This window comes from Sus scrofa, chromosome 6 (genome assembly GCF_054392235.1).
Source record: "Sus scrofa isolate SSC_HxYL_T2T_F1_AM1 chromosome 6, Sscrofa_HxYL_maternal_Yorkshire_Landrace_v2.0, whole genome shotgun sequence".
NCBI lineage: Eukaryota > Metazoa > Chordata > Mammalia > Artiodactyla > Suidae > Sus > Sus scrofa.
The window spans coordinates 69,307,349-69,328,953 of record NC_139388.1 but is presented as its reverse complement, the minus strand read 5'-3'; the positions used below and the strand labels follow the sequence as shown (position 1 = coordinate 69,328,953).

At 62.5% G+C, this 21,605-nt stretch overlaps 1 protein-coding gene across 4 annotated transcripts in view; it reads right to left on the bottom strand.

Annotated features, from left to right (window-relative positions):
* Window positions 1–21,605, bottom strand: part of PRDM16 (PR/SET domain 16) — a 307,527-nt gene that overhangs the window by 202,436 nt on the left and 83,486 nt on the right. For all 4 annotated transcript variants that reach the window (XM_021095209.2, XM_084962608.1, XM_084962606.1 and 1 more), the window contains exon 2: window positions 5,472–5,821. In XM_021095209.2, coding sequence (XP_020950868.2) covers window positions 5,472–5,821 — 350 coding nt within the window. The remainder of the gene's footprint in view (window positions 1–5,471; window positions 5,822–21,605) is intronic.

Sequence of the window (21,605 nt, the reverse complement as noted above, 5' to 3'; positions counted from 1 at the left end):
CTGGGGTGGGGGTCCTGAGCCCCTCCTGAGGCCAGGGGTCCATCCACAGGGCCGGCTGGGTTGAAAGGGTCCAGGATCCCGTGGCTATTGGCAGTTCAGGGGCACAGATAGGTGCCTGGGGGCTGAGCGTGAGCTGTGTTGCCACAGGGGTTGCTGGCGAAAGAAACGCCCGTGGGTCCAGACCAGTGACTGGCCATTGCTGGTGTCTCCCCTGCAGGACGAGTGTTCCTCCCGAAGGCCGGGAGTGGCCAGGCTGGCTATGGGGGTACTGGTTACCTTCTCCCCATCGGGGCCGGAGCAGAGCCCACAGTGCCGGGAGGTTGATGCAGGGGGCAGGGGTGGGGGCTGGGAAGCTCATGCTTCTGGGGCCACCGGGTGCATCCAGATTGTTTATGGTGACAGGTAAGCATGTGCTGTCTCCAGGTGGACAAGGGTGCCTCGTCTGGTCGTCACGCGACAGGGACTGGGGACTGAAGTCCATTCCCACGAGCCTTGGGAAATGGTCCAGGCGGGAGCAGGTACTTGGTTATAACAGGAGTCACCGCTGCCCAAGCTCAGGCCTTGACGGCCTTGGGGGCCTGGAGCCTTGCGGGTGCTCGTGAATCCCTGCTGACCTCCGGGTGTGGGCACATTCAGCAGAAAAAGGACAGGGTCCTTTAGGCAGGGGTGTGAGGGAGCAGACGCAGGAGAAGAAAGATGGGCAGCCTGTCCCCTTGGAGACCGGGATCCCAGGCTGAGAGGGAGGCTGCGATCCGGGCCATGTGGTTGCAGCATGGGGCTTCCGTGTGACTCCTGGCCAGGGCGGGAGGGAGCTGGACCAGCACCCCCGCCCCCGGGGAGCTCCGGGCCGAATCTGCCCCTCCCCCATCGTGCGGAACTGGCCTCAGCCCTTGGACCTGGGAACACTTTCTGGGTCCTTGGAGAGTCTCGGCTGTGATCTGACGTGTGTGTCACAGAGGCTCTGGGGAAGTTAGAGGCCAAGCTCCCCCTGTGCTGACACCCCGACACCCCAGGAAACAGACTCCCCACTGAACTTCATCATCTTCCGTGGGAGGATCAGAAATAGCCGTCCCGTGATGAGGATGCTAGGCCCCCGCCTCAGCAAGGCAAACATCATGTGGCTAAAACACATGGAGGGACCAGCGCGAACAGGGTGTACGTTCTCCAAGGCCAGGCGGAGTCACTCAGTCTTCCAGTTACAGAAATGCCTCCAAATCTATGTGTGCAGCCTGGGGAGTAGCTTCTGCCTGGAACGTGCCCGCCCCCGATGTTCCGGCCGCCTGTGGCCCAGGGGGTGGCCCGCAGGCCTGGCCTGGCCAAAGGCGGGGCCCGGGGACCTCGAGGAGCTGGGGTGGGGGCCATGGGACAGCAGCGCTGGAGAGACGGGCAGCCAGAGGGGCCACCTCCCCTGTGACCCTGGAGCTTCCCACAGGCCCTGGGCCAGACGCAGCCGTTTGTTGACTGAGCAAACAAACAAGTACATTCATATTCAGGAACCAAAGCCAAGGGGATGAGGTGACCCACTCGAGGAAGTTCTCAGATCACTGAAACCCCATCGCTTGGTGTGAACATGTTCCACCAGCTCCTTAAACACAGGATGCTGAGAGCCAGTTACAGGCTGGGCAACGCTCTCGGCCCCGGAGAAGCTGGCCTCTGGGGGAGACAGGCGCTCAACCAAGAAACAAGCAGAGCTGGGCACTTGCGGGTAAAAAACTGCGCCTGCCGCCTCCCCATGGAGTGGGGGGGATTGGCACTCCTCAGCCCTGCAGGCCCCCCGCTGTAGGCCCGGGTTCAGGGCGCTGCCTCGGGGGCAGGTGGCGCCTCCCAGGAGCCGCTCCCCAGCCCGTTCCCTCTGGGCTGTCACTCTCGCAGCCATCTCTTAATTAGCAACATAAACAGCACGATGATAAATGTCATGATTTACTCAACAAATGATCAAAATCATTGTTTTTCAGACCCCAGGGCGATGAAATGCAATCACGGGGTGATTTATGCTGGCCGGTGAGCGGTGGCTGCGGGCAGGCTGGGTCTGGGTGGAGGGGGGCCGCAGCTGGGCAGCCTCCCGGGCAGACCGCCTCCGCTCACCCCATGCTCCATCTGTCCCCAGGGACACGGCTGCCGGGTCCGGGGTTGGGGGGGACACGTCTGACACGGGTGTGCGTCCTTCCAAAACGACAGGGAATCACTCCCTGGCCCCAAAGCACCCAGGGTGGGGGGCAGAGTCCGTGAATGTTCCAGACGCACACTCTACCTGAGAAAAGGATGCTCCTACCACCTTGACCCTAAAGGCGGTAGGTCACCTGCCCCAGTCGGGGACAGGAGCCCTTTTGCCAGAGGTTCGAGTCACCAGAACCGCGCCAGAACCGCGCCTTGCCTACCCCAAGAAAGAGAAAGAGACGGACCTTTCGATTTTATTTCAGTGGAATGGTCTAGGAGAGGAGTTCTCTTCTCCAAGTGGGAAGGAAATTACCTCCGCGGTGTCGCGAGATGACCGTAAGAATAACGGTGTGACCTCGGTTTGGACGCCCCGCCCCCCCGCGGGACCCTGGTTCTGTGCCCGCAAGGGTGTCCCCCTGGGTCCCCCTCTCCCGCTGGACCCCACCCCAGGCCCCAGGGGAGCAAGCACGCTCCAGAGCCCAGCCAGGGCACGAAGCCACCCCTGCCCCCTTCCGCCCTGGAGCCCAAAGCCGGCCGGGGTCCTCCTCCAGGGGCCATCTTTGCTAAAATGCCATTCGCTGCCTGCGTCAGTAACCGGAGGCCACGCAAACTGCAGAGAGGGCCGGCATGAGGGGCACCGGACATGGTCCAGCTGCCTCCCCGGGGACCCGGGTTACCTCGAGGCCCCTCCACTCTCCAGAACCACAGACAGATCCGGCCTCTGGAGCCAGGGTTCCCGCTCCTAATCTTAGGCCCTGTTTGCAGGCAGAGCATCGGCGAGGACAGGCCTACCCGGGAAGGGACAGCCATGGCCACGCTCCTGGACGCTGTCACACTCGGGGAGGGCACAGAAAGAAAGTGATACAGCAGAGTCTGCTTCAGGATACGAGTAAGGCCGTTTGACTTCCGCCGCTGGGGTCCAAGGAGCTAGAAAGACACCTGCTCCACCTCGGATCTATGTCAGGCAGAATTGGGTTCCCCCGGAATTTTCGGGGTGCCTGCTTCCTCCTCCCCCTCCTTCCCGCTGGATTTTGCCCTCAGTGCTCGACCACGACCACACACATGGTGACACAAACGGCTGTTCCAACCGTGGTGGACGGGACAGCAGGACACGAAGCCCAGAGACCCTCCCAGGGTCCGTGGCGGGGGCCTGAACTCGCCAAGGAAACGGTCAGAGAGACAAGGCCTGTGTGTCTGGAACACAACTGGAAGACATGGGACAGAGGGCAGATGCCGCCAAGTGCTGGCCGGAAAGGCGGTGGCCAGGTGGCAGCCCCGGGATGGAGCCACGGCGGAGGCTGGAGGTGCCATGGGGGCGTGTTCCCAAATGTCCTCGGGGGACGAATAACAGCCAAGTCAACAGTCACGGGCAGATAACAGCCGCAGCGGTACCAGGCCCGGCCCTGCGGGGCGCGGTGATAGGGGCTGTTTCTTTAAAAACTGAGCAAACAGGGGCCGCGTAAGAGCAGACGGGAGCCAAGGAGCCTGGAGGTCACCACCGCGCTCCCTCCATCACCTAAAGCCACCTCCCTAACTAAACAGTCCAGGCCTTTCTGGCACGTCATACAAATGCGCCTAAATTCCTCCGGCACAGCCCGGCGGGAAGCGCAGGACTGGCTGTCCTCACAAAGCCACCGCACAGCCCAAACCGCCTACCTGGAAACACGCCCCAGGGCCCTGCGTGTCTCCCAAGAGCACGTGACCCGCCCCAGCAGGCCACGCGTCCGACTCCCTGCTTCCCACGCGGCCAGCCAGTTCTGCAGGTGACCCCACCTTGAGAGGCACCCTTGCCACGTCAGCCGCTTGGGGACAGCAGGGGACACACTGCCCCCCCCCATTCTGTGGTCAATTCCAGGACCCTGTTCCTTCATCCATCTGGTCAACCAGCCCTCCACCTATGCTTTCGAAGCTGGCTAGAGAGCCTGGGCTTTAGCTGGCCCCCCGATGGGGGCATCTGTGTCCCCCGGTGTCCACCGGCCGTGTGCTACCACACACCACACTCCACCCGCCTGCTGGAGAGTCGGGGTGCCCGACATGTAGGACGCACCTGTCCCCCACCGACTCGGCCAGTGTTTCAAAAGCCGACAGGACTGGGGGAGAGGCTCAAGGGCTGCCCGGGGTCCAGGGGTCTCCCGGGGGTCGGGAAGGGGCCAGCCACAGTGCACCCTGCGTCTCTAGGGAGCAGTGGGGGCACAAAGTACAGCCTTCCAAACCGTAGGGACTCGTGAGGGAGCAGACAGACCCCAGTTCGCCCCTTGCTGGGCATAGAACACAGCGGCACGCACCATTTGGAAAATTCTCTAAGGCCACGGAGCAGGTGGGGGAGCTGGTGCCCCCAACCCTCATGGCCCTGGCCTGCCGTCGGGAAAACGGCTGTCAGCCACACGGGGTCCCCTTCCCTCCTTGGATGGCTCGCCCCATCCAAGACTGACCCCCATCCAAGCACTTTTGGCAGCTGTGAAATACCCAGAAGGAATCTGGGTTTGCATTTGCATTTTCTGGCCAGGCAGGGTCCCTGCCAAAAACACCACTAAACATCGGCTGTGCGGGGCTGGCAGAAAGGCCAGGCCAGAGAGGAGGGCACTTTCGTGGGGCCCGTGGTCCTCATGAGACCACCCTGAGAGCCCCCCAAACTGGGGCCCAGCGTCCCTTGCGGCTGGAGCAGGATGCCTCCCGGGGGAGGGCCATCTTTGGGGACCAAGCACCCCTCCTAACCGGCCTCACATGGGCCCCAGGACCACCGAGCCAGGCCAAGACCCTCAGGGGAATCTAAACCACGTGAAGCCCCCCCTCTGCACCCCCAATCTGAGACATGGGGCTCCTCTCGGGGAGCTGGCTGCCCAGGCCCTCTGGGAGGAGGCCCTGGCGTGGACGTGCACAGGGTGTCTGGTAGCCGCGTGGCCACCGGGCATGTTTTACGAGCTGCCCCTGCCGGGCCGGGCCCCCACCTCGGGAGCTGTCCTTTCCCGGGAGAGGCCATTAAGCTCCGAGGCTCTGCCGAGACTGTGGCCTTAGCGCCCGAGATCCAGACGGGAAACGCGGGGCGTTTGAAGACATGAGCTCATTAAAGACACATTTCCGGGAAGAGCGCGGGCGCAGCCGCCGGGGGCTGCCAGGCGTTCACGAGGCCCTTTGCTGTTTTCGCAGCCGCGTCGTGTAAGCTGCAGGATAAAACAAGCCTGGGAAACGCGACATTCGAGCGCTCTCTCCGACCCAGCCTCCTGCCTCGGGCGGCCCGGCTCACCCCGGCTTTATAAACAGCCTGCACGCCAGCTAAACGGCCGCGATCAATCACGCCCGCGCGCGCTGCTCACCTCCCATCCGAAGTCCGCCTCCTTCAGCGTAGCCCGCGGAGCCACCATGTATGGGCCGAACCGCTCCCCGACCCCCATCTTCTTCCGGGCCCAGATGCCCAGGCCGGCCCCCGGGATGGAGGACTCCCGGAGCTCGAAGTCTGGCGGGATGGGGATGTCCTCGGGGATGTAGACGGGGGCCTCGTAGGGCGAGCCTTCCTTGGGAGTGAAGTCCTCGCTGGTGGGGAAGGGGGACGGCGGCCCCATGGGGATGGGGGACATGATGCTGTCCTCGGTCTCGTCCTCCGCGCTCTCGCCGGCCAGCAGGTCAGGGTCCGGGCCGTACATGTTATTGACGAGGTCGCCGTCACCTGGGGAAACAACACAGCGTCAGGCTCCAGGCTCGGGGACCAGGTGACGAGGGACGGGAGAGAACGGAGGCGCCAGAGGCCCAGGGGCTGCCGGGCCACCACCCCTGCCCGGGGCACACGGCCTCTGCTCATCCTCGCCGGGCGGCCCTCACTTCCTGCCGGGGGCTCCTAAGGGACCCTTCCAGATGGCACTCTGGGGACAGTGGGGAACCCTGGGGCTCCTGGGGCCCCAGGCCGCGGCCAAGGACACACGGGCCCGTTCCGTCGTGGGCCAGGAGGAAAGGCAGTGGGGGCAGCTGAGGAGCCCACACAGGGCACCAACTCGTTTGTTCTGGGCCCATTCCCGCTGGCGTCTGCAGCCCTGGAAACTAGGAGAGGGACGAGCCCCAGGTTGGTGGGAGGACTCAGAACCGGCTTTCTGTGGGACTTGCCCCAACGCCTGGGCTGCCCTCTGGGACTGAGTGGGGCCGGGTGGGCCCTGGGGAGAGGTCCTAGAAGGTCCCGACGACCTCATGGTAGGTCAGGACGGAGGCCCCCTGAGGTCATGATTACGTGGTCGTTTGCTCGTGAGAGGGGTAGCAGGTCACGGGGCTGAGTACAGGGGCCCCGGCTTGTCTGTGCAGTACGGGCCTTTCCCCGGGGTCCAGCCTAGGAGGCAGTCGGTGCCAAGACAGTGCCTTGGAGAATCCCTCTTAGGAGGTAACGAAAGTGGATGGGGGAGGGGGAGGGGGACAAGCAGGCCCACAGCCAGGAGATCAGCTCCTCTCCCGGCCATCAGCCCCGAGAGCTGAAAACAGAGGGGTCTCTGGGCGCGCATTCCCGGCCGCGTGACCCTCGTGCCCCCCGAGGTGGGAACAACCCAGGGTCCCTCCACAGAGGAGAGGAAATGGTCCCACGACCTGGTCCGTCCACACAACAGAATGTGACTCGGGCTGCTGCACTGCGAGCCTTGCCGACCTCAGGGTGAGTGCAGGAAGCCCAACACAGAAGGCCACGTGTCCTGTGCGTCTGCATGGAAACTCCAGAAAAGGCAAACGAGGGGCATCCATCCTGGCGGGGGCTGGGGGAGGGGGGCACAGGGTCTCCCTTGGGGGAAGAGAAGGTGATGGAACTTGAGAGGTGGTGAGGGTGCCCCACACCACGGACGGACGTGTGCACGTTGAAACGGTGAATGTTCCTGCGACGTGAATTCCATCTCAATGCAGTTGCAGAAGGAGAGGGGCGGAAGGGCGGGGCCGGCGGGGGGCGGGGCTGGCGGGGTGGGCCGGCGAGCGCCCAGCAGGGGCCTGCTGACCTCTGGTCCAGAGGCTTCCGCCCCGGCCTCCTTCCGCACTGGCCTGAAAACCTTAGAAAGTGACCCAAACGCTGTGGTCACTTTGGCCCGCGTCTCGCCAGCCCGCCCGCTGCTCCCTGACGTCGCCTGGTGAAAGGCCGTCTCCAGGGAGACAGGACGCTGGAGAAGGACAAGTCTCAGTCCCCCTGCCGCTGGCAGACAGAGCCCTTCGAGAAGTAACAAAATGTTTTCTTTCAAAGGAAACCGAAGTCTTGGAGAAAGAATCACGGGGATAACACTGGTTTCATGTAGCAGCATTCACAGAAGTAATTATTCTGTTTTAAGAGGCCAGCGGTTCCTTTTTTAATTGACTCGTAGGATCCTTTCAAAACTGCAGCAGCAGAATGGCAGCTGTTGCAGCTCCGTCCTCAAGACCCGAGGCTGTTTTGGTTTGAAAGAGCCGGGTAGCGGGGCCCTTCCCTTCCCAGAGCTGCGGGTAGGGTGGGCGATGAACCCGCCACCTTACCACCTTACCACGTGACCTGGTGACTGAGCAGAGCTTCCCTGACCCTTCCAGGGTCTGACGCCTTTGCCCCGGGGACAACCCGGAGCCCAGGGCTGCTGGGCAGGGCTGCTGGGCAGAGGAGGGGGCGCGCCCTATCCCGGCTGCATCCACCGCAGGGCCCCGGTCTCGGCTTTTTGTTTTTTTCTGTTTGAATTCTACTTCCCCAAACTCCTCGTCTGCTGGAGGAAAATCAACGCTTGAAGGGCATGTTTAATTTACTGGCCAAGCAAACCGCTTTGGAGAGAAAGGTGGTGTTTCCTGCTGATTAAAGGAAGGCTGCGGGCCGCCCTGCCTCCCACCCGCCTCGGTCGCCAGTTGTCGGGGGTTAAGTGATCGCCTGAAGCCACCAGGAAAACCTAAGTCTCACTCGCAGCCCCCAGGGCCGGGGCCAAGAGGGGAGGGGTCTTCTTTCAGAGGAGGCCCGTGAGGGTGCGGAAAACATTCGGAGAAAAGGAGGTGCGGTGAGCAGCCCCCACGGCTCCAGAGAAAGCAGAAGGCTGGAGCCCGTGCAGGACAAGTGCAAACTGTCCCCCTAACCCTCTCCCCCGCGCCCTGGGTCCCTGAGCCACAGAGAGGCTGGATGAAAGAACATCCCACAGCCCTGTGGTCCAGGAGGAGCCCCCGGGCCCCGAGCTGGTGGGCATTCCCAGGGAGGGGGTGTCAGCGCCCGGCCGGGGCCCCCCAGGCCTGCGCCTGGCAGCACCTTCCCAGCCAGAACTCTCTGGAAGGTCGGAATGCAGCGCCAAGAACAGGAGCTTTTTATGACCTTGGAAACGCAGGCTGTGCCGCACTGTGATTTACTCGTCAGGACGTCAGGACACCGAGGTTCTGCTTTGGGATTTTGTTCTCGTGTCAGGCTCGGGGGTCACGACCGAGTCTGTCATTTCCCAGACTTCTTCTGGGAGACCAACCCAAGGAACACAAGCGGGGGAGGAGGATGCAGGTGGCGGCGGGAGGAGGAGGAGAGCCGCAGAGCCACCCAAGCCACAGCCATGGTGCTCGGGCCACAGGGCACCTGTTCCAGTTGCCACGTCCCTGCCGGGGCTCTTATGGACCGCATGCCAAAACCTCATTTGGAGGCTTGTCACACCCCATTTGACGTGAGAGTGCTGGTTTCTTGGTCTCATAAACGGGTCCGGGAAGTGAACAGACCCAGCTATACCCAGGTCTGACCTTCGCCCTCACCTGCGCTGCCCCCCCAACCTTTAGTTTAGGGCTGGGTCTCCTCCAGCTGCACAGTGGCAGCCTCTGCCCTCTGTGGCCCAGCTCCCTGAACTGGAGCCACCTCTCTGCGCCCCCCCGCCCCAGCAAACGTACAGCCAGGACTTCGGGGTCTGCAGAGAGGGGAGGCCCCCAGGTAGCACCTTTGTGCCCAGCCGGCTGGCAGTGGAGGGTCCCTCGAGCATGGACCCCACGGGCTGGCGGCCCTGCCGTGGCTGAGCCAGCAGCAGTCTGTGAGGCGGATGCTGAGGGGGTGTAGAGACCTCGCTTCCCTGAAGCTCCAGTTCCTGGCTGCTCCTAACCCCGTAACGGGGCAGATTTCAGCCTGGATCCGTGGGGCGGGGGAGGGGGGGGCATGAGGAGCTTCTCTGAGCCACAATATGTGTTTTGTTCCAGTTCCTCCTTAGTTGGGGGTGGGTAGGAGAAGGCTTAGAGCATTCCAGGCCCTGGGGAGCTGATGGGCTGCCTGCAGGACCCAGGAATGAGTGGGTGTGTGAGTGTGATCACATGTGAACGCATTGTGTACGTAAGTACATGTCCAGGTGTGTGTGAGCACGAGTGTGCATGTGAGCCCATGTCTGGGTGTGAGTGCGATCACGTGTGAGTGTGTGAGTGCACGAGAGCCCGTGTCTGGGTGTGTGAGTGTGTGCAAGCGGAGGCAATGACCCTGACGGCAGGTCCGCGTCCAGCCCGCTGCCTCCACGGCCCCGTGGGCAGGGAGGGCATCCCTCATCTCGCCCCGAGACCCCCGGGGACAAGGAGAAGCAAGCCCCCCTGTGGGGCCATCACCTGGGGTGTCCTAAGGCAGCCTGCAGAGACGGCAAGGGTTGGGGTGGATGCGACATCGCGTCTTTCTCAGAAGACTGGCTGTTTCTGAAGAAAATGCTTCCGTGTTCTTTCCTTCCTTTTTTCCTTTTTTCTTTTTTCGCCTTTTCTAGGGCTGTACCCGCAGCATATGGAGGTTCCCAGGCTAGGGGTCCAATCGGACCTGTAGCCACTAGCCTACATCAGAGCCACAGCCACGTGGGATCCAAGCCGCGTCTGCAACCCACAACACAGCCCATGGCAACGCCGGATCCTTAACCCACTGAGCAAGGCCTCAGGGATCGAACCTGCAACCTCATGGTTCCTAGTCGGGTTCGTTAACCACTGTGCCACAACAGGAACTCCCCATGTTCCTTCCTAAAAAGCCGGCGTGCTGCCCTCCCAGCAGGTTGGGTGCTGACCCCCGCCCCTTAGGGAGGCTGTCAAGAGTGCAGACCCCGGGTGGGGAGTGGGGGCTAAAGATGGTCTCTCAAGCCACCCAAACCTGGGCGTTCCTGGGAGGCTCCACCGGGCTTCTGGGACCCTGAAACCTGACGGAGGAATCCAGGAGGCGTCAAGCTGGGGGCACTGGTGCCCAACCCCAAGCCCTGGCCTGCAGGCGCCCCCTGGACCCTTCTTCGTCCAGCTGGAGCCTCTCGCCTGGGGTGGGGGTGCCACAGCCACCAGGGCAGAGGGGCCAGGGACAGGGCAGTGTGCTTGGAGGAAGCTGTCTGGGCCCAGAGGTGAGCTCTGCCCGCTGTCAGCCGGGCTTTGCCCACATGGCTGGGCACAGCTGCCTCCCCTGGCCCGTGCCCCCGAGACCCCCCTTTCCTCCCGAAAGAGAAACACCAGCCACACAAAGCACAGGGGCAGCATTTGAGGGTAAAACTGAAATGCATCCAGGCCCGAGGTTCCGTTCTGGTTACACTGTGTCTCACCCTCATCATTTGAGGTTAGAGACGGAAGTGGGTGTGTGAGCATCGCACGAGGGCAGAGTGGCTGCAGAGGCTCCTGCGGGATGACATGTGGCGGGATGGGGGGACATGCAGGGTGCAGGACGAGGCCGTCTGACTTGTAAACCTGACGCCCCTTTCCCATAGTGAGGGCTCACCCAGCAATCACCCCGGGGTGCTGAGTCCCAAGGAGATTGTGCTTAGTCAGCTTGATGCTCCTGCCCCCAAACAGGGCGGAAGTGTTCCTTAGAAGAGAGAGGAGAAGAGGGACCCCAGCCCCACAAGCCGAGCTGCCCGGGGAGGGGATCTGGGGCCCCCCTGCCTCCGTGCTGGCAAGGTCGGCTCCTGTCTGCTCTTGGCCCATGCCCACGCCCTACGGACCTGGGATGCTCAGCCCTTCCCTGTGATGCCAGGCAGGCCGACCGCGCCTCATCTGGTGGCCTCCTGCTTCTTTGCTCCCCAGAGCCCCTGGCCGCCCACATCTCTCTCCAAGAGCACCGCTTCCTCGGTCTGGGACGGGCCCAGGTTGGGTGGGGTCGCTCTCATTTTGCAAGCTGCCCCCTTCCTGGAGACCCACAAGGCCCAGGACCAGGAGCTCCCCGGCAATCCTGCACCTGGTGACACCTGAACCTCTCAGAAGAGTGGGGCTTCTTGAGGGAGACCCGCGGCCTGCCTGGCAAAGACGTGACCAGAGTCGACGATGCCAGACCCGAGGACATGGGGGAACTGGGCACTGAGGGGACACCTCGTGAGTCAAACAGAGTAAGGACGATGCTGAACTGAGCTGGAAACTGATCTGCAGTGTGGCCCCTTGTCTGAAGGAGCCCAGGATGTTGGGAGTCAGAGGCGGACATGGGAGTGTTCTGGAGATGAGGCCAGACTGTGTCTGGCTGTGGGTCAGGCCCAGGTGTCCAGGGAGCTCCACACCCAGAACTGCCCATGGGACACAGTCCGGCCACCCCAGAGCACTGTCCTGAGGGGTAAGTCCAGTCTGAAGGGCATGTCCTGGGCAGCAGGGGACAGGCCCCCGAAGCAGGGCAGCCACAGTGCAAAGCTGCGGGTTCCTGGACGGAGGCCAGCTGAGAGGGCCGGGCTGGGGGACTCTGAGCAGCTTGGATTCCGGGGCTTGGGGGCTCTCTGAGTGGGGTCCCTGGGCACAACGATACCCCCACCCCCAGGCAGCTCCACCTGCACCCCAGGGGGCTGGACAAGCCAGAGTGAGGACCATGGCAGGGGCTCGGTGTGGGGGTTCGGCAGGGGGCAGCCCTGACCCTGCACCTGGCGGGGGGCAGGTCCCCTTACAGCCTCCCAGAGCTCACCCTGGAAACCAGAGTCCACCCACACGGCCCACCTCATGCATCCCTGACCTGTTGCAAGGAGTCGAAAAATGTGCCACTTAGTACACGAAGCAGAGCGGCCATCCTCAGGCGAGCCTGACCCTCACGCATGGGTGACCCCAGCTCGTCCTGCACCTGCTTGTTCTCCATCAGAAACACCTGAAGGAAGGCATCTCTGTTAAAGAGGCTGCGTCCGGCAGAGCTGGGCCCAAGCCGCGTTCATTCCACCTTGCACCCTGGCTGCATCCGCACACGGACCCAGGGCCACCGCCGCCCCCATACGGGTTTGCCGAGGGCTCCCAAGGATGGGAGAGTCCTTGCCCAGCCTGCAGAGTGGCCTCCATGGGGCAGCCCCAGACCCGAGCTGCTCGCTTTTATTAAAAAGTTTTTTGGGGGTGAAGTTGCCATAGCATCCCCCAGCATTTCTCTCCCCCGGCGTTGTCAGCAGAGGGGACCCACTGACTGTCCAGGAAATGCTTTGTTGTGTCTTGGTGAGGCCAGGCCTGGCCGGACCTCTCAAGCCTTTTCAACGCAAGCCTTCTACATAGAGGCCACCAGACATGGGGCCACACATCTTCAGGAGGTGATCCCCCCTCCAGGATCTGTGTGGGGCTAGGGTTGAAGTCCCCAACATACAAGCCAACAGCAAGGACCCCTGACAGAGGCTGCTCCCAGGGAGAGGCCAGCTGGGACCTGGCACACCTCCCCAAGGCCACCTGGAGGTTTTACTGCCCAGGTACCATCAACTTCACCAGGGCTATCAAAGCAGCATTTATAAAGCGCTCCCCGGTGGCCTAGTGATTCGGGACCCAGCATCGTTACTGCGGTGGTCAGTGTCATTACTAGGGAGCGGGTTCCACCACTGGCCCTGGAACTTCTGCATGCTATAGGCATGGCCAAAAGGAAAAAAAAAAAAAAAAAAGCAGTATTTACAAGCTACTGTTGACTTCAGCTTCTAAGAGGATTGCGGTGGTGGAGAAGGGACAGTGCCCGTCACAGCACTGGGACTTTGGGACACACCCCTGGTCGGCCACAAGGCCATGCACCTCTAAAACCGTCCAGGAGAGGCTGCGGAAGCCACTGGGGCACCACAGGTGGGCCTGGTCAGAACACTGCCCGACCCTTGGTGCTGATGGGGCCCAGGGTGCTCGCAGCCGGCACTGCAGTTGTTCTAATGCTCGTCGCCGCCCCGTGGGGCGGCAGAGATGAGGTTTCACCTGTTTTGCACATCGTGGGAGAGAAGCTTGGGAATGAGGGTTTGCTCAAGGCCACACAGCCGGTCAGGGCCAAGCTGGGAAGTCACTCGCACGATGACTTGATCTAAAGCTCTCAGACCCCGTGTGACACGACTCAACATTCTCATTGCAGTGAGAAAACGCCTTAAAAAGTGTCCAGCACTGAGGGACGGCCTTCCTCATGTCCACAGAAGACACACGGGAAAGGAATGGGTAAATTTATGGGTGGATGGATGTGTTGGTGGATGGGCAGACGAGTGGTTAAGTGGGTGGACAGATGGATAGAGGGGTTCAGAGAGGAATAGATACAGGGAAGAATGGAGGGGAATGTGGAGGGAAAGACGAGTAGGGAGATGGCTAAATGGGTAGCTGGGGGGTGATGGATGGAAATGGTGCCTGGCAGACGATGGTGGGTGGTGGATCAGTACGTGGCTGGAAGGATAGTGGATAGTGGTGGATGGATGGATGGACGATGGATGGATGGATGGACAGATAAGTGGATGGGGCGAGGAAACCTCGAGGACAATTTGTTTATTTATTTTGTCTTTTCTAGGGCTGCACTCGCGGCATGCGGAGGTTCCCAGGCTAGGGGTACAGTCAGAGCTGTAGCCACCAGCCTACGCCACGGCCACAGCAACATGGGATCTGAGCTGTGTCTGCAGCCCACACCACAGCTCACGGCAATGCCGGATCCTTAACCCACTGAGCGAGGCCAGGGAGCGAACCCACACCCTCGTGGTTCCTAGTCAGATTCGTTAACCACTGAGCCACGACGGGAACTCCAGCCTTGAAGACAATTCGAAATGTGGCAGGAGGAAGGCAAGAACCCATTCCCCCCACTCTTGGACTTTTCCTCCCTGGGATGAAGCTCGGTGAACAGGAAGCATGGGTCTGATCGGTCAATCTGAGACAAGACCTGGGCTTGCTTGGCCCAGCCCCCACCTTGTGGAGGGAGGCCGGATTTCTTGCTGCTCCTTCAGGGCTTCTGTCCCCCTCCCCGCGTGGGCTGGCCTGCTTGGTCCAGCCTGTGGGGGGGTGGGGGCGGGCAGTTTGTGATTCTGGGGTTCAGCTGCAGACCCACCAGCCCTTTCACGTTCCACCTGAGCCTTTCTGGAGAAACAAGGTGAGTTTGGTTGTCATGTTCTTTTACTTTCTGACTCAAGCGGAGAGAAATGCCTTCAGAGACTAGAAAGCTTCCCCAGCCCCCGAGCCTATAATCCCCAGAACTGGGACTGTCCCGAGGGCCACCTCACCCACTGCTGGGGAGGGACAGAGGGACAGAGGGACGAGCACACTCCAATGAGTCAGGTCTACAGAAGCCACCGGGTGGCCCTTCTTTCTAACGCGGATTCTGTGCAGCCACCTTTTCAAGTGCAACAGGCGGGCGGGGGGAGCCGCTCCTCGGCGGAAGCGTCGTGTTCTCGGCTGCAGCCCCACGAGCGGACACAGTTTGCTAGAAACTCGCCAGTTGACAGGCTCAGTCTTGCTATTGTCGTCGAGCTTTTCATCAGCCCCAGGCACCGCGGCGACCCCGGCTCGAAGACAGGAACAGAGCCCTGACTCCGGGAATGCCCCTGCCAGAGCCACTGCTGCCCGGGGTCCTGCCCCCTGACCCAGCTGCCCGGGGCCGCGGCCACCGCGGGCACCTCTGCCTCCGCTGGCCCAGAGAGGAGCGCGGGGCTGTTCCTAGCAGAGCAGATCAACAGCACGGGGGAAAGACGGTCCTGCAGACACGCTAAATATTAATAACCATTGGTCGCCGTTCAGAGTCCCAGCCCACACCCGGGGCCTGGCCCACGAGGAAGGGAGGGCCATTCAGCAGCGAGACCTGGCAGCAGGGCCGATGGCGTGAGCTGTCACCAGGGCCTGGGATGCTCGTCGCTCTGGCCCGGCCACTCCCGCGAGGACGCCAGGTCGGGAACTCCCCGACAGAGCTGCCTTCCTCCTCCTCTGTCTGACAGGACCGCAGCCGCTTTCCTGGCCACTGTCACAGGCAGGCACTTCTTTTGTCTCAAACACCGAGCTGGCATCGGCTGGCACAGCTCCCACGACTGTTGTGGCTCGAACGGTGTCCCCCCCACCCCCCAAAAGATAGGTTGCTGTTTCAACCCTTGGTCCCTGTGAATGGGACCTGCTTTGGGAAACGGGCCTTTGCGGATGTAACTGAGTCAGGATGAGGGCATCAGGGTGGGCCCTGATCAGGCGGCGGGTGTCCCCGTGAGACGAGGGGACAGAGGCATGTGGAGAGACACACGGATGGAAGGCGTGGGGGAAGACAGCCAGGTGAGGAGACAGTCTGCTGTTTCAGGCCCCGGTTTAAGGTGCGTTGTCACAGACACAAAGGAGAGGCGAGCGAGGCTGGAGGACCCCGACCAGCCACGGAATGTGACCCTGGGCGCTGCCCGCCTGACGGAGCCCCTGCCTGCCCCTTGTTCTGTCTGGCCACAGCACCGGGTACCCACTGTGCAGAGGAAGAAAGTGAGGCCCGGAGGAGGAAGGCCCAGGAGGGGCCCTTGCTGGGAGTGGAGCCCGAGCCCAGGAGGCAGCAGGTCCCCTCACAGTCCTCCAGCTGCTGCCGAGCTCAGCCTAGTGCAAGGTCACGTTCACCTCCCGGGCCGCCCGCAGCTCTGAGAGCCTGCAGCCCAGCCGGCCCAGTACAGAGCCAGCTCCCGGAGCCTGTGGACGTCCCAGCCTGCACGCCCAGCTCCAGCCGGGCTGACACGGGGCTGCGGGGGCTCTGCCCGCCGCCCGGACCACCTGGCCCTACTTAAAGCCGGCGCATTATTCGAAGACGATTATTTATCTGCGCAATGCTCGGGGGACGCCGGCCCGCCTGTTTCAGGCCCCGCATCCCCGTTCCCCCCTCGCTGCCTCCATCGCCCCGGGCAGGCTCTGAATGCCTCGCGATGCCACTGTAATTTTTATCAAGGCTTGTTCCTGGTAAAAAGCCTCTTTGTTTCAGAGAGATGTGATTTGGCCTTTTTTCTTCCTTTCCTTTACTCCTGGTTAATACACCACTTCCCCGAGCCCTGGGGGCAGCGAGGTAGCCCACGGATTGCTCGAATCACACTGTTTGTCTTCTAAATCACAGCCGGCTCCCCCTGGCCCCCGCGCTAAGCACCGTATGAGCCGAGGCAGAGCAGGGGGGTCTCCTGCCCGCCACCTCCCCTGTCACTAATGTGCTAGAGGGTCCCGGGCCCCAAGCCCCCCAAACATCGAGGGAGGCGGGTTCTGCATCCGGGGACACCGCAGTGCGCATTTTTAAAGACGGAGGTGAAGGCACGACGTAAAATTTCCCACCATCGTGATTTTTAAGTGCACGGTCCACTAAGCACACTCAGGCCACTGGGTGTCCGTTGCCTCCAGAATTTTCTCATCTCCCCAAACCGAAACTCTGTCCCAGGAACACTCCCCTGCACCCCTCTCCTTGCGCCCCTTTCTTTCTGTCTCTGTGGTCTGAGTCCTCTGGGGACATCTCAGAAGAGGGGCCACACAGGACCTTGTGCTTCTGGGTCTGGCTGATCCGCTGAGCACCGTCCCCGAGATTCCTCACGTGGCAGCAGGCGCCCGAGTCTCCTTCCTTTCAAGGCTGAACTGTGCTCCATGGTGTGCCTGGGCCAGATCATGTCCATCCATCACCTGACATGGCACTGGGGCTGCTTCCACCTTTTCTGTGACCGGGAACATGGGCACGCCAGGCCCTGAGTCCGCAGCACGCTCTGAGCACGTGTAGCCCCAGGAGAGAAGGGTCTCAGGCTGCCCCCCGCTGTCAGCTCCTCACCCAGACCCCAGCTCCCTGCTCGCCCGCCCGGCTGGCCTTGGGTCCTACAAACACAGACGCACTCTGGTTCCAGGACACCCTCGCGGGCTTTCTGGGCCTCAGCCCCACCCCCACAGGTGAGCCTCTGCCTGGAGGTTCAAAATGCCAGCATGCCCCCCACGGGGAACACCGAGCTCAGCACCGTCACTGCAGGATCGTCAGGGGCCCGGCACTTGATAGGGATGCACCAGTCCAGCAGGACCCCGGCACCACGGGGCTCCGGCCCCTCAAGCATCCCTCCATGCCCCGGGGTGCCCACGTGCCCTCCTCAGACAACGGGGACCCCATTCTGCTGAACGGCTGGCCTCGGAGGCCCCCAGCGAATAAGACTTCATTCTCTGGGGCTGGGGGCCAGCTGTGGGTGGAGGGGGGCTCATCCACGCTGGGCTTCAGAGGTTACGCCGGCAGCAGGACCTGGCGGCTGTGGGGCAGGGGGTGCCTCTGTGCTGGAGGGTCCTCAGGTGCCCTCCGCTCAGCCAGGTTTGCTCCAGGAGGAGGAAGGGAGGAGGAACCCAGAGGGGACTCAGGCGCAGAGCAGGCGGCCGGGTGGGTGGGGACGGCACCCAACACCAAGGGCCGAGGTGGGGACGGTCACCTGGGTCTGGACAGTCCTCTGCTTGCCGCGGGCCAGGGGGGTGCAGAGGGTTTGGGGGGCTGGGGCTGCCGTCCCGGGAGCCATCACAGGGCACATGGAGGGAAGAGGGTGCCCCCGGGTGGGCGGTGTCCATGCTCCGCTGTGTCTCCCTCTCGTCTGGGTGGAGCCGCCGAGGAGGAACGGGTTCAGGCTGAGCCGGCGGCCACCACATGCTGTATAGATCCATTTGTCACCTGAGTTCCCAACGACCGGCCGGGGGCTCCATTCACAGGCCACGCACGGGGACGAGTGTCACCCCAGACAGAGGGGCCGGAGGACGAGAGCCGTCCAGTGCCTCCCTCCACCTCCTGCAGTCCCGGTGGGACTGGGCTCCCGTCGGGGTGCAGGTCGGGCTTCGGGCCAGGTGGGAGGGGAGGGGACGGCCCTGCTTAGAGACGCTGTCGGTCGGACGTTCAGGAGGCAAAGCCCTTTCCTCCTGGACATCTGTGTGCGGCCTCGCAGCAGCTCTGGCTGCTCAGAGTGATAACTGGGAGGAGGAGGCGTCCTCTGTGGGCATCTGCTTCCAGCCCTGAAGAGGGGGTGGCCGGTGGTGGAAGAGGGCCCTCCACCCCTGCTCCCCGACCCTCGAGGCTCCCTGCCCTGAGCTGGCCCCAACCAGGGGTGGGGAGCTGCTCAGGCTGAGCCCCCTCGAGGGGTGACCGGGGTTCAGGGCCACCGGGCTCCCCCGTGGGCATGGGGTGCCTTCCTGTGCCCCGGCTCTCAGGGTCCAGGAAGCCCCTTGCTTTGTCGCCTGTGCCCGACTTGCTCTGCTCTCCTTCCTGGTGCTGCCTGGGCAGTGATGGGCTCTGATGGCGGCGGGGGTGTGGGGGGGGATTGGCTGGGGGCGCCCATCCTCTGTGCCAGGGAGGGCAGCGGCACCCCCCGGGGGCTGCTCACCTGCCCCCACTGCCCCCCCCTTGGAGCCTCCAGCTCCGGCCGCCGCCCGACCCCCCTGGCCCTCCGGCTGCTTTCCGCCCTAATAAAGACGTTTATACTTTTAACCATCAAATAAGGCGCTTGACTCGGCCAAGCCCGTCCCCCAGCTCCGCTCACTGCAGCTTCATTTAGCAGGCCAGTGGCGAGAAAAAAAGAGAGCGCGAAAAAAAATTCATTAATTTTTATTAACAGGGAGAGCCATTTGTTCCCTGTGACAATATTTGACTTGTCGAAATGATTTTCACCTCTGCCATGAGGTGGGCGCACCCCACATACATCACCCGATTACTCGGAGCGCGCCGGCCGCAGTCATTAGGCCCGGAATTAACGACAGGCCCCGGCACTATTAATCACCCTGACAAAGGCCTGAGCGCGCTGCTGACCCGAGCGGGGACGGCCCGGGACCCGCAGCCCGAGCAGCGGCGCCCGCGGCTGGAGCAGGCACCCGGCCCTTCCCTCCCATTCCCGGGGTCCCCGGGGCCGGCCCGAGGGCCCAGGCGGGGTTTTCTTCCCCGGCTGTGGTTCTGCTCTGTCGCCCTCCTGGCCCAGGGGGGCCAGCCAGGACGTTCACAGCAGTGATCTTACTCGTTCCCCAGACGCAGCCCAGCTTTGGGGCCCAGCATCCCCCTCACTGCCCCCCGCTCCGTCTGTGGATGGGGAAGCAGACGCCCTGAGAAGCCAGGACTGGCCTGCAGGGCGGCGCCAGGCCCAAGTTCTGGGCCTAATGGGCCTCTGCGCTGGCTCTGACCCCCTGCAAAGGTCCCCGATGCCCCCAAGACGGCTGGCGGGGAGGCACCTTCAGTGAGGCTGGTGGGGTTGAAGCTTTACAAGAATATTTTCTAATCACACGTACTCAGAATGGCGGGACTATGCGGACACACCTTAGAAATCTGATTTTTTTTTTTTTTTTTGCTTTCAACTGCATTAGTCTCTTTTTTCTTTTTTAGGGCCACAGCTGCAGCGTACAGACGTTTCCAGGCTAGGGGTCGCATCAGAGCTGCAGCTGCCGGCCACAGCCACGGCGATGCCAGATCCGAGCCCAGCCTGCGACCTACACCACGGCTGGCGGCCACCAGGCTCCTTAACCCCCGGAGTGAGGCCAGGGATCGGACCCGCCTCCTGAGGGATGCCGTGTTGGGTGCTGAACCCTCTGAGCCACACGGGGCCTTGCAGTCTGATTTTCCTGCAGCTCACGCGCTCTGTGGGTTTCATGGATAAAGAGGAGCAGAAAAGCCCCGCGTGTGGTATGGACGTCCCCACTCGGATTAGGGGCCAGTGAGGCCGGGAGAGGCACGTCCAAAGGGGGTGGGAGCCAGCACGGTGGGGCCGGGAGCCCCTCACGGGGCCTTGCATGGCGGCTGTGCGGTTCCCTTCTTACAAGACCAGCTAGGCCCCGCGGCTGCAGCCCCACCCGCAGCAGCCTTAAGTTTCCCCACAATGGTCCTATTCCAGGTTCCTGATCCTGGGGGGTTGGCCCACGGGGCGGGGGGGGGGGGGGAGGGGAATGGGAAGAGGACCAGGGCAGGTCCCCGGGCTCTGCGTTGGCCCGAAGACACCCCCTCTCCATAGCCTCTCTGCAGAGGGGAGCAGCGGGGCCCACCTGTCAGAGGCCGAGGGGGCGCAGGGACACGACGTCTGCAGGGCACTGGGCCCGGGTGGAGCCGGTGACAAGTGGCTCAGGAAACACTGCCCACGCCTCCCTCCCTGACACCACCTGAACCATTTTTGCACATTAATCCAATTAATCATCTCTACATTTTAAGCCAATTTCTTCCCATTAACCCAGCCGTCCGCTCTGTACCTCGGCCTGGTCTAAATCAGAGTTTGAAGGCACGGGGTGGGGCTGGGGGCGGGGTGGGAATAACTCCGACCCATTTGTCTTCTTTCTCTGAACTTCTCATTTTTTATGCTTCAGCAAATTTCCTAATTTTCCTCATTAGCAACTAATTCACAAGCCTCAACCATCTCTCCACCTGTTCCTTCCATCGTGGCACCTGCGAGGTTGGAAGAGCCCTGTGCTCACTTGTGTGAGGGGGGTGCCAGCTCCTAGCAGACGTGGGGCGGGGACGGTGGGGAGGTTCCACGGAGGCGCAAAGAGGGGCTCCATCCCGCCATTCTGCCCCCCCCCCCGAAAGCCCACAGAGCCCCTCTGTGCCTCCATCGGATCATCTGGACCGCCCCCCCCAGCACTAATGTGACCCCTTGGGGACAAGCACCTGACCCATCTCCTTCCGCCTCTGGCCACATCCCCAGGGCCTGTCTCTCAACCCGCTGGACCCCTGGGAGCAGCCAAGGGGCGGCTGGCTTTGGATGGGCTGTCCTTGGAAATTCCTTTCGACAAAGAGGACGCAAGGGCTTCTCATGCAGAATGGAGGCCCCCGGGTGGGGTGGGGGGAGGACTGGGGGAGTCTCCTTTTGTCTGATCCTTGGAACAGCTCGCTGCTGGTAGTAGTAGTTGTGTGGTGTAGACCAGCGCCAACCAGGCTCTCTCACCTGCCCTCAGCTCTCTGTGAGCCTCCCCAGGAGGGAAGCAGGAGAGCCGGATGGAGCCGTGGTTAGAGAGTGTCTGACCTGACTTACTGCATTGGGCTGTGTGTTTTCAGGCAGGTGACTTCAAGTCTTTGGGCCTCTGGCAGCATCTGTAAGGCACTGTAATGATGGCACCTGCTTCACAGGGTCACCATGGAAGGGGGGGAGAGGAACTCACCCAGGCCGGGGGCGTCTAAGCACGCCGGGAGAGCTAGCACCCAAGACGGCTGGCCTGGTGACTGTCCCGCTTTGCGGGGAGACCTGAGGTCCCTGAGATCAAGAACCCGGCCCAGGGTAACTACCTCCTTCTACCTCCTCCGGCCAACCCTCAGGGAGGCTCTGCCCAGCACCCGCCCCCAGCAGAGCCCCCAGCTCCTGGTGATGCACAGGGGCTTCCACCCCAGGGGCACATGCTCGTTTGAGGAGAGGCCACAGGCCCCCGTGACACCATCTCTCTGGGCTCTATCCCTGTGATGC